A 13,078-nucleotide genomic window follows, 5' to 3' on the forward strand; every position below is an offset into this window, starting at 1 on the left:
AGTATTTTTCTATAGAAAATTCGTGCCCGATTGGTTCCCCATGTCAAATTTATGGCTGTTACCCCAGGTCGTATCATAATGAAAGAAGGAGATTTTCCTGTAACTATTTACTTTATTATTGCTGGTGAAGTGGAAATGACAAGAAATATATTTAGCAAGGTAAAAAGAGAATATTTTTATAGTTTTTATTTTGCCGTTTAATAATAAATCAAATAATAGTATTCTAATAATTAATAATACAAAAATAAAATAATAATTAATAGCGTTGAAAGCTAAAAAAAATATTATAGACTAATATCTTTGTAAAATCAAGAAAGGAAAGCTAACTTTCGGGAGGGGCCGAAGCTTATATAATTTTATTTTATTTTTACTTTTTACTTTTTTCTTTTATACTTAGTATTTATATACTTTTATACGAACATGATTAACTTGCAGCTAAAACAGGATATCGCAAACATCAAATATAGTCGGCGGATCCTTATGAAATTTGGTATGTCGTATACTATTTTGTAATACTAAATAATAAAATTCAAACAAAATCCTAACTCTCTAACTTTAAAAACACCGAAGTTATAACATTTCCGATCAATCAGTCATATGGCAGCTATAGGATATAGTCGGCTGATCCCGGCCATTCCAAACAAAAAAAACACACCACGCTGAAACAAGAAAAACTAAAGAAGGAAGGCAGGGCATTCTCTGACCAATCATAGCACCGTTAGACCGCAATGTAGATTATCTAGATTGGACTTTGTTTATAGCATTGGTGGGCAAACTCTCATTTTACATAGCACGCGAGTATAGGGTAGGAAATTCTGCCGCAGCGCTGCCGGCTCACTGACAGTGTAAGCACTCTCAAATTTTTTCTAGAAGCTCTCTCATTTGCTCTCATTTTGATTCATTTGACAGCCCAAACTAAAAATCAAAATTGTTCCACTTCGAAAAATTTTCACAGAAATTGGGTTGGAAAAGTATTCTTCATGGAGAATATAGATAGGGAAGCGTAGTTTTTCATTTGTTTAAAAAATGTTGCTAGCAAAGCTTTTTTTTAAAATAAAATACTTAATTTTAGTGCCGATTGCAACTTTTGAATTAACGAAAAATTAAATAAACTGCTATAAACCAGTGCACTATAGGAAATATGACCACTTTTTCTGGCCAAAAATAATATCTCAAGAACGAAACAAGATATTTAAGTTCTGATTTTTGATTTGAGTTCACATGGTCAATAGATTCAATATTTTAAAAAAATGTGGGCGTGGCACCGCCCACTTTTTAAGAAACACATTCTAACTCAAAAACTAAGCAAGATATTTAAATTTTGATTTTTGATTTGAGTTTATATGGTCAAAAGAACTCAGAAATGAAAAAATTGTGGGCGTGGCACCGCCCCCTATTTAAAAATAACATTCTAACTGTTCGGTTTTGCACTAGTCTCACAGCTAACAGATTCACATTCAAGGTGTTGAGGTTGCCTCCTTAAATTATGAATTTCTTCGAAAGTGCATTTTTATGCATATTCATATTTCACTCATTTGAAGAAAATTAAACAATCTACAACATGGACTAAATTACATTGTCCGACTCCGCCAGACTTGGTTTAAATCTCTTTTTAAAAATGTGATTTATTTCTAAAAATTTCTTATGCTAGACTGCTTACATTTTCACTTTATTAAAAGGACAACACAGTTTTTTGGACACTTCACATACACAAACACACAATACAAACCACTTAAAAAAGTATTCATTTCAAAACTTTTTATTTTGTCCATAAAATTTTAAGTATTCGTGTTTTTAAAATCGCACCAAAAAATCGTAAATTCTAAGCTCATGTAAATGTTAACATCAACAGCTGTTTTTAACAGCTGTTTTCTTCGCAGTGGCGCCATCTATGAAAATTTCTGGTATGCAACATTAAAAATTAATCTATTGTGAATGATATGCAGTTAAAATTATTTAAATCCTTTAAATTTTAAAAAATGGTTTTTGGCCAGAAAAAGTGGTCAAATTTCCTATAGTGCAGTGGTGGGCAAAACTAACACATGTTTAAAATTTGAGTGTGTGCGTAGCAGAGAAAAACAATGAGAGCAGAGAATTCACTGAGCGAAAAAAACGTATTTTTATACCCTTGCAGAGGGTATTATAATTTTGTCCAAAAGTGTGCAACGCAGTGAAGGAGACATCTCCGACCCTATAAAGTATATATATTCTTGATCAGGATCACCTCCTGGGTTGATATGAGCATGTCCGTCTGTCCGTCTGTCCGTCTGTCTGTCTGTCCGTTTCTACGCAAACTAGTCTCTCAGTTTTAAAGCTATCGTCTTGAAACTTTGCACACACCCTTCTTTCCTTTGCACGCAGTATATAAGTCGGAACGGCCGGGATCGGCCGACTATATCCTATAGCTGCCATATAACTGATTGATCGGAAATGGTATAACTTTGGTGTTTTTAAAGTTAGAGAGTTCAAATTTGACATGAGAGCTATTTTTGGCAAAATAATACGACATGCCAAATTTCATAAGGATCGGCCGACTATATCCTATAGCTGCCATATAACTCAACGATCGGAAATGACCCAACTTTCGTGTTTTTGAAGATAGAAAGCTGGAATTTAGTACAGACTCTATTTTTGGTTAGTTGATCCAACCTACCAAATTTCATTAGGATCGGCCGACTATATCCTATAGCTGCCATATAACTGAACGATCGGAAATGACCCAACTTTAGCTGCAAGGGTATATAAACTTCGGCTCCGCCCGAAGTTAGCTTTCCTTTCTTGTTTTATTTCATTTTTCGTTTTTCAAAAGTTTGAATGGGAACTAAAATAGTGTATTTTATTTCATAGACATCTTTTCTAGCAAACATTTCTTAAACAAATGAAAAACCACGCTTCCTTATCTATATTCTCCATGAAGAAAACTTCTTCCAACCCAATTTCTGAAGGATTTTTCTTTTTTCAACCCAATTTTTCTCAGTGGAAACATTTTGATTTATAAGTTTGGGCTGTCAAATGAGTCAAAATGAGAGCAAATGAGAGAGCTTCTAAAAAAAATTGAGAATGCTCACACTGTCAGTGTGCCGGCAGCGCTGCGGCAGAATTTCCTACCCTATACTCGCGTGCTAGGTAAAATGAGAGTTTGCCCACCACTGGTTTATAGCGATAAACGACAAATTTATTAAAATAAACTTAAAACAAAATCCCAATCTTTTATCTACAAAAATACCAATGTTGGTATATTTACCAAATACCATTTTTGATCGTTCAGCTATATGGCAGCAATAGGATATAGACGGCCGATACTTTTAAAATTTGGTTGGATCAACTAACCAAAAATAGAATCTTTACAAATTTCCAATTTTCCAAAAACACGAAAGTTGGGTAATTTTTGATTGTTCAGTTATATGGCAGCTACGTCGGAATGCAGTCCATCTTCTCCGGCTCCGTCTGCATCTCGTTCCATGTATCCTGACTGGACGGGTTCTGGACCAGCAGCACCTTGGCGATGACACATTCGGTAATTTCCTGAGTGCTCACGGAGTCCTCTCGATGATGCCTCTTTGACTAATACCAACTTCAAAAATTTTTTCCCATGCGCTTGAAAAATAAGACGGTGGCTGCTAAACCTCTTATTTAAGAGGCCAAAGCCACATCATAATATCCGTCTATCAATTCCAGAGATCCAGATCCAGATTCAATTCCAGAAAGTTGGGTAATTTTTCATTGTTCAGTTATATGGCAGCTATAGAATATAGCTTTGGTCGGCATGGCCCTATCCCGAGTGCATAGGAAATTTCTCTGCCCGAGCTCTGCCAAACACACACATTATAAATGTGTCATGCTCAGAGGCTTCTTTCTGCTATTCGTTACTAACACTAATGCGTTAAAATCATATCAATGTATTGGGGTGCCAGCCACTGGAATATAGTTAACCGATCCTTATGAAATGTTTTTTGCCAAAATAAGCACTCATGCAAAATCCGAACTCTTTAACTCAAAAAACAAAGTTACAGCATTTCCGATCAGTCAGTTATATGGATCTCGGCCTTTCCAAATTATAAACTGCATGCAAAGGAAAAAAGGGTGAGTGCAAAGTTTCAAGTCTATAGCTTTAAAACTATGAAACTAGTTTGCGTAAAAATAGACAGACGGACATGCTCATATCAACTCAGGAGGTGATCCTGATCAAGAATATATATACTTTATAGGAATATACTTCATGGTATAGCATATCATTTAAAAGGATTGTTTACTCCAATTTATTCGTAATTTATTTAAAATTAACTCGGACTTATATAAAGAAATTTAATTTTATAAAATAAAATAAAGTTAGAATTTTACAAGAAGTAAGAATTAGACATCAGCATGAGTATCAAAAAACAAAAATTAAAATGTACAATGCTCATAATGAGTTTGAAAGCAAAGCCAACCCGGTGTGGGAGCCTTGGTTCTCTTACGCTTACTCATTTCCACAAATAATAGAAAAAAGGAAACGAATTGAATGAATTGAGAATGTTGAAAAAAAATGTACGTTTCATTCCAATGATTCGAGTTGCAAATGTAAATAGAAGGAAATAAAAAAAAATGAAATGCGGTTATTTTTCTTCGAGTCCGAAAAGGTTTTATATTTATGGTTTTTTTTATTTAATTTATTTATAAATTAACAATGTTTAGGTGAGGGACCGTTGTGCCGCTCAGCTGTGCATAAGATCGCATCCGCGCTGAAGAGCGCATCCGCACTCGCCCCTCTGTGCACTCTCTCTCGCTCGTCGGCCGTCATCGATCGTCCGTTTATTATTCTAGCTAAGTTTTAATCTCTTGTAAGCAGCGAATAAAGCTGGAAGCGTTCCTGAATTCAACCACGACGCCCCGACTTCTTTTTTTATTTTGCCACTTCTGGAATCTTTTGCGGAAGCAACGGCCCCCTACAACATTTTGGTCCTTCTATCCGGATATTTTTTGGATATTTACTACCAGCAGTTCCCGGCATTATTCCGCCAAAAGATAAGTACGACCTTTTTCCGTCTCCGTCTCTCTGCCGGTCTTCAGCAGTGGACCGAACATTAATTTTCGTTGAGATTTTCAACATATTCTACAAATTTTTCCATCCGTCTCCGTTTTTTGTGCTTCGACATATTCCTCGCCGTTTTTGGCCTCTCCGTTATCCATTCGCTTGCCAACGGTCGAGGAATATGGGCATCCATATACATACATACACACATACACATTTTTTTTGGTGCAATTAATCCGCGAAAAATTCGCAAGTGAACAGTGAAATTGTGTGGTGACAAAAAGAAGGCATAATTAATATTGGCCAGCCGGTGTGAACTAGTTCCGGAATTTCCAAATTCACCAAACAGTCCGCCGCTGTCGTAATATTTGTTTTTTTTTCTTCCCCAATCAGTGTCATTTTTTACACCACATAACTTTTCTGTTCCCCCAATTATACAGTCCACTTATCAACGCTTCACTTTGCCAACATATGCCCCCACATGCCCTTACATATATCCGTACTTGCATGCATGTCCATATATTTCCAAATATTTTCTGCCTCCAAATTCAGGAAATATATAACCGATAAAGATTAAAAAAATTAAAATTGTCTAAAACCAACAATTATAAACCGCCATTTCACTACTAATCCGTGATTGTGTCGCTTATATTCTCAATCTAGCCGCCGTAGTAGCCGTGTTGTGTATTTTTTGGTGCTGTTTTTTTTCCTTTTGGGGTACGTACAGGCTGCCGACGGCATAACCAGCTGCCTAACAACTAACTTCAAAAAAAAGAAATCAATTAATTATAAATTTATATATTCATAATTATAACCACCACAATTTATTTAATTATTATTTTCCGTTCGAGCGAAGGACCAGTTTTTTTTTAATTCACCTCTCCGGCCACTCATTAATTAAAAAAAATTTACAAAATCCACAAAAAATTATTAATAATTTAATTATCACCCTTCTGTCTTAATAGAGCTGACTAATAGAGTAGAGCTGAAGAGAGTTTTGACTAATTGTCGGATTTAATTTTTATGGAGCCAGAAAGGATTATTAAAGACCTTAATCTTTAATAATTTGAGTTTAATTATTACGAAGCCGGAAAGGTGGGTTTTTTTTGGGTTTTTTTTGGTTACTGAAGTTTTCTTTCCACATTCGAATTGTGCCGCACACGACTTTCCTTTCGACATCGGCGCCACTAGTTCCCACTTGCTCCTTGTAATCGCATTTCATCCGCGATCTCACCGTTCTTATCATATAAGTGTGACCTGGCACCACTTCATAAGAGGCACCTGTTGCGCAAGTCAGTCGACCAGCGCTGACCAGCGAATGCCCACGGGAGACGACAAAAAGCCGCGTCCGATCCCAACCATCCGTTTGGACAGATCTCAATCCGTATCTCCCCGGACGCCTCTGTTGAAGCCTAAGGCGACTAGTGCCATTCCAAGGGCAAAGAGTGACGAATCCGTCAATGCAATCCCCGGTCCTTCACAGAGGCATACTCGCCTCATTCAGTCATCGTTCATCGCTACAACAGATCGAATTAGCCAATTTGAGGCTAACATAAATACTCCGGGCGCCAGAGAAACGGAAATAGGCTCCCAATACATGTGCGAAGTCCATCGGGACCAAATTCGGGCACTGTGGGAGAAGGTGGAGAAGACCTATGAGAACTGCTCCGATTTGCTAGCCGTGTCAGACGACAATGCGGCCACCTCGACAGTTCTGGAATCGAAGTACAGCTACTGTTACTCCGTTTATTCGAGGTGTATTACCCAGCTTCGGGAGAAAATTGCTTCCCAATCCACTCAGGCTTCCGTCAATGTACACACGCCCGCGTCTACAAGCTGCCGGTTACCTCCTGTGGATACCGAGGTCTTCGTGGGTGATTATCTTCGGTGGCTCACCTTCAGAGACTTGTTTACGGCCATTTACATCCAAAACTCGCAGCTGGTATTTATGATTTCCTCAAAGCTCCCCAAAGTTACACTTTCTATGTGGGAGTAATCCGTACATAATAAGGCCGAAATACCAACATGGAAAGAGTTAGATAACTTCTTGACAGAGCGCCATCGCACTTTGGAGGCCATCGACAAAGTCAGGCTTAGTGGGTCCGGATAATTTCCGCCAGGGTCGGGACTGCGCCTGCTCGGAGGCTTCATACGAGACTCAAGTGGTTCCGGGCCAAAGGGGCTGCGATCTCTGTTCAAGGAAAAACAACCCGATTCGCTTATGTCCGCGTTTCCTAGAGATAGACGTAAATGGGCGCTCTAACTATATCAAGAAGAAGCAGTTATGTTTCAACTGTTATGCCCGAGGGCACCAGCAGCGAGACTGCACGAGCGCCCATACCTGCTTTACAAGTCACAGCCGACACCACACCCTCGTGCACCGTGGCAATCCGTTCGCCACCGCTCCCAGTTCGCCTACGCCACAAGGGCTCGACCCGCACAGACTGCCAGAAGCACAAACGGCTCAGAGGATCAGTCGGATGTGCAGGTGTGTTTCGCTTCCGGGTCAGGAGCCGTCCTACTGGGCACGACCCTTATCAACGTGTGACATTTGGGGTGCTGCTTCCAGGCACGAGCACTGATAGACTCAGGGTCCGAAGCGACTTCCATAACGGAACGACTGTTCAACCTTGTCAAGCTTCCCCTCAAGACGATTCAAACTCAAGTTTCCGGTCCTAATCAGACCATTTCCGCGCAGTCTACTAAATTGTGCCATTTCTCCATTCAGTCGCCGTCTAGACCCGGGCTACAATTAGAGACTGCGGCTTACGTTCTTCCGCAGTTGGCAAAAGGGGCTTGCCGACTGGATTCCCCTGGCGGACCCCAACTTCTTTGAGAGCTCCCAAGTCGACGTGTTAATAGGAGCTGACATTCTTCCGTCTCCTCGGTAATTCCAAGACTAACATCTGCGGGTCGCTTCTCGGTCAGGAGACCATTTTTGGATGGGTGCTGACAGGCCCATTATCCCCAGCCAACCCCCGCAGTGTGTCCGTTTGCGAGCACGAGTTACACGAATCGGATTAAGTTTGCGAGCACAATTTTGTCCAGACGACGAGAAGAGACGAGTGTGGCAAGTACGTTGTGACGCTTCCCTTACGCGACCCCGAGCAGAAGGGTTCCGAGCTAGCGGCTTCACGGTCCTTTGCTCTTGCTCAGTTCCTGCGAGCAGCGATCATTAGCGTTCCTAATGAGCAGCGCCTGAAGAGGGATCCGCCCCTTAAGGCCCACTATGACTTGGTAATCCAGGTAATACATCGACTTAGGCCACATGACCGAGGTCTCTCCCGCGAGCAGTTCCGCTACCTACTATCTTCCACAAGATTTCTGTCAGCGATGGGTTGACTTCCTGAAGAAATACTCGGTGCTCGATCAGATTCGTGTTCCTCGGTGGGTCGCGTTCTGACCACACCTAAAGGTCGAGCACCACGGGTTCTGCGACGCTTCACAGAAGGCGTACGGCGCAGCAATTTACGTTTGTGTCGAGGTTGGGTTTACGGCCTGCTGACTGCAAAGACTCGAGTGGCCCCAGTTTAAACGGTGTCGCTCCCTTGGCTAGAGCTGTGCGGTGCCTTGTTGTTGTCTGAGATGGCCACCGCTGTTCTGACAAAGATGCCAGGGGCCGCGTCTGCCCTATACTGTTGGATGGACCCGACTATTGTCCTCGTGTGGATGCAGAAGCCAGCGTATCAGTGGACAACGTTCGTGGCCAACCGGGTGACCAAGATCACCCAGTTCACCGACGTGCAGAAATGGGCACATGTCCGCTCCGAGCAGAACCCTGCGGATCTTGGTAGCCAGGGCGTAGCTCTCCAAGATCTTGCGGGTAACCAGTTGTGGTGGCACGGTCCTGGCTGGCTGCAAAGGCCTCGCAGCGATTGGCCCACTCAAGGCAATGATGCCCCTGTGGCTGAACTCGAGAAGCGAGCAGTCAAGGTCCATGTCGCGAAGGCGCCCCCCGAAGATCTTCTTGAACGTTTTTCTACACTCGACAAGGCATTACAAGTCCTTGCCTATGTTTATCGCTTCATCCAGCGCGCGCGTAAGATTCGATCCCCGTTCGAAGAGCACCTGACAGCTAATGAGGTTACGTCGGCTGAAAGTCTTCTAGTTTCCGTCACTCAGCGCAGACACTGCGTCTCTGAGATGGGCTGCTTAGGCGAAAAGCGTCCAGTATCAGCATCCAGTCCGATTCAAAATCTGAACCCATTCGCAATGCCTTATGAGAGCCTGCGGTCGGGTCACGTCCTCTCCGTCTGATACGGGCCAAATTCTGGATCCCAAGGGTGAGGAATTTGGTCAAGTCCGTCGTCTATTCTTGTAAGGTATGTGTCATCCACAAGAAGAAGTTGCAGCATCTCATGGGATAGCTACCTAAAGAACGGACGTCCTTCTAGCGCCCATTCACGTACACTGGTATGGATTATGCCGAACCTTTTGAGATAAAAAACTATACGGGGAGGGCCTGTCTCATCACAAAGAGTTATGTGTTGGTGTTTGTGTGCTTCTCCACTAAGGCCATTCATTTAGAGCCTACGTCGGACCTTACGACCGAGAAATTTCTGGCGGCTTTCACACGGTTTGTGTCCCGGAGAGGATGCCCCCGTCAAGTGCAGTCCGACAACGGGAAGACCTTTGTGGGGGCAGTTGACCTACTATGCCGCGATTTTCTCCAGAGCCTAAAAGGGGCTGTGACCGGTGCCTACAGACACCAGCAGCTTCTCTGGCATTTCATTCCTTCGGGAGCTCCCCACATGGGGGGGCCTGTGGGAAGCAGGCGTCAAAAGCTTCAAGACCTTGTTCTACAAGTCCACCGCCTCGCGGAAATACACCTTTGAGGAGCTGGCTACTCTCCTGGCGAGGATCGAGGCGTGCCTCGAGGCGTGCCTGATTTCGCGGGCACTCGCGCCAATGTCCGAAGACCCTGCTGATCTGTTGGCTCTTACACCCCGGCACTTTCTTGTGAGAGGCCCACTTCTCGCCACGGTCGAGCCCGATATAAAGGGGTATACCACTTCCATCACTAATTGCTGGCATCACCTCAAGGCTCTTCAGCAGCAATTTTGGCTGCGATGGAAAAAAAATAGTACCTCATGGAGCTCCATAAGAGGAATAAGTGGCGAGCCCCTACGAGGGATCTCCGCGCAAGGGCTCATCAAGCGGCCCGTTGCTAAGGTCGTGCTTCTTCCGTTGGAAGCGTCCGCCTACCCACAATAATTAACATTTCTTCGGCTCTAATGTTCCTGTCCATTGTGCTGTCTCGTAGCTTTGCCCATAGTTCCAAACAATCATTCACACCGATTTTGATAACGTTTTTTGTACCTTCATCATATTTCCGCCAGTCATAGTCAACACGATGTCGCCACGCCCACGCAACGCCCAGTCACTGGAGAGCAGATGTACTCGAGGTATACAATCCTGCCGATGCCGACTCTGCAATGGGATCCATCCATTGAAGAAGTGTCGGCGCTTCCTACATCTTAGTGCCGAGAAGCGGCTCCGGGCGGTTCTTGTGAACCGGTATTGCTCGAGCTACCTGGCCCACGTGCACTCCGACGAATCGTGTCGGCGTGAGGACGGCGGTTAAACGTGTGGTCAGGATCACCACACGCTGCTGCACCTCGTGGAGAAGCCGCGGGCTCGGCGCAAGGCACGTCAAGAGGAGCACCGGTCACGGAGCGCGGGAGACAGGAAACGGAGTGTCTCGGCTGGCGCCCGGCCGTCATCCGCCAACTCCCGGCGCGGTACGGGTCCTTCTCGGCCTTCGTCCGCCACTTTCCGTCACCTCTCGGGGCGGGATGCTTAGGTGAGGGGCCGTTGTGCCGCTCAGCTGTGCATAAGAGCGCACCCGCGCTGAAGAGCGCATCCGCACTCGCCCCTCAGTGCACTCTCTCTCGCTCGTTGGCCGTCGTCGATCATCCGTTTATCGACGGACGATATCGGCTAAGTTTTAATCTCTTGTAAGCAGCGAATAAAGCTGGAAGCGTTCCTGAATTCAACCACGACGCCACCGACTTCTTTTTTTATTTCGCCACTTTTGGAATCTTTTGCGGCAAAATCATTATTTTGTTAATATTTTTCGAATTGTTGGCTATTTGACAACGCTTTTCTGTAATAAAATTGTTTGCATTAGATAAAGCATTAAAATCAATGGTGCATGCAACATTAATATTTAAGTATCCAGAATTTTCTATATCCACCTTGTCTAGTATTGTCTCAATATGGGGGACATCAAAATAATCAGCAAATTCATAGTCTTCTTACTAGGATTCATTATTGTTGAGGTCAATGTTGTCTTGGAGATCAGTTACGATTACGGGTTTTTCTAATTCAAGGTCACATCCAAAATTCTTCAAAATGGCCTTTCTTTTGCCTACTATAATTCTACTTGTAACATAAAGTAGAAGGCTTCTTTCTTACCTTCTTTGGCAGGTTTTCTTAAGCTTATTTAAATTTGGAAAAATTAAATGTATCGTTGGGCGTTTAGAAGTTTCAAGTTTTTGGACACATTCTCAAAAATCTCTAGCAATCGTACAATTCCAACTAAGTGATTTATATTTATGTTTTCAACTCTGCAGGTTTGGTTTTTTTCTTTTAAAATAGCTGTTAGCTCTATCCAATTAATTTCAATGGACTTAAGCAAATAGTAGACGGTATTCCACCGAGTTGGACAAAAGCTCTTTAGAGACACGCTTAACGATGAATTATTTTCTCACTTTTTAAAATATTTGACTAGCTTGCTGCAACTTGTGACAATATTTTCCACCTCGGGAATAACGTTAATAGCTTTTTCAACAGCGTTGTTAAGCAAGTGGTTTATGCAATGAACGTTCTCCGAGTTTGAAAAGGCTTTAATCATCTTCGACCCACGATCAGTTACGATTACGGTTTGGCTACTTCAAGGTCACATCCAAAATGCTTCAAAATGGCTTCTATTTTTGCCTTTATATTGACACCTTGATAAAGAAGAAATTATAATTCTACTTGTAACATAAAGATGGGGTTAACAAACCTGTGCTGGGCGAGCCCTTCATTGATTTCATGGCCATAAGGCGTTCGACTAAAACTCCATCCCTTATGTAATGGACAGTGCACGACAAATATGCCGTCCATATGTCAGTGGTTATAGCATATCCAAAGACTTCTCTATTTCCGTTTTTATCGGGCCAAAGTGGGACGAATATATTGACTGAATGTTTCGGGATACGGTTGTATGATGTGGTAAAAGCTTATTTACGTCAACATTTGCACCATATTTTGCTCCAACATTAATTAAAAATGATGCAAACTGTTTAATCCCAGAGTCGTCAATAATTTTAAGAGGACGGCAGTTCTTAAGTACCCATTCGGTTATAATAGATAAGCCCTCGTCTGTAAATTGATTTGTATTTTATTAAAGTCGAAAAATTGTGAATTATAGTTATAGCTGAATTGTATGTGTTAGTTGTTAGTCTGTAAATTTACTCTTAGATAGCTTAGGGCGGAGCGGGAGCGAAAGCTCATATTCGCTCTTGTGCGAATTCGCCCCGCTTCGCCGCAGTAGATAAGTTAGGCTTAAGATTAGAGAAAAATATAATCGAATTTATAACGTCGAAGAGGCAAGACCATTTCTTTCGTTTTCGTTCTCGCCCATTTTTTTAAATATTAAGCAGTCACCTTTCTTTTTTCATTTTTTGTTATTTGAAGTGTGAGATAAACTAATCTCGTTATACATTTTGGCGCCCCCGGGTGGACAATAGTGCAAAATATTTAAAAAATAAACAAAAACAAACAAAGTGACAGTGTCACTGTGTAATTACACACGAAAACAAAAAAAAAAAAAAAAATACCTGCAATTTAAAGAGCTGCTCGCGACGCGTCCGTGAAGTGGAAAATAAAAACCAAAAATCACCGCGTCGTGAAACCCTCAAGCCTCCAGGATCATCACCGCAGGATCTTCGCCACTCATCGAAACCTATCTACGTCCATGCCGTGCACCTGCATCGACTGCAACAGGAAAGTGGCAGCGGGATTAAAGGATCCCTAGGTAGAACCCAAGGTTTTTGTGCGAAAAATTGAAAGTTGAGAAGA

At 42.4% G+C, this 13,078-nt stretch overlaps 1 protein-coding gene across 2 annotated transcripts in view; it reads left to right on the top strand.

Annotated features, from left to right (window-relative positions):
- The window catches only part of LOC108134345 (uncharacterized), a 233,110-nt gene that overhangs the window by 485 nt on the left and 219,547 nt on the right, over window positions 1-13,078 (top strand). The window contains exon 3 of one of the 2 annotated variants that reach the window (XM_070276371.1): window positions 16-159. In XM_070276371.1, the coding sequence (XP_070132472.1) occupies window positions 16-159 (144 nt within the window). Of the gene's footprint in view, window positions 1-15; window positions 160-13,078 lie in introns of those variants that run through there. The other variant, XM_017254623.3, reaches the window with a different exon arrangement.

Source organism: Drosophila bipectinata, chromosome XR (genome assembly GCF_030179905.1).
Source record: "Drosophila bipectinata strain 14024-0381.07 chromosome XR, DbipHiC1v2, whole genome shotgun sequence".
NCBI lineage: Eukaryota > Metazoa > Arthropoda > Insecta > Diptera > Drosophilidae > Drosophila > Drosophila bipectinata.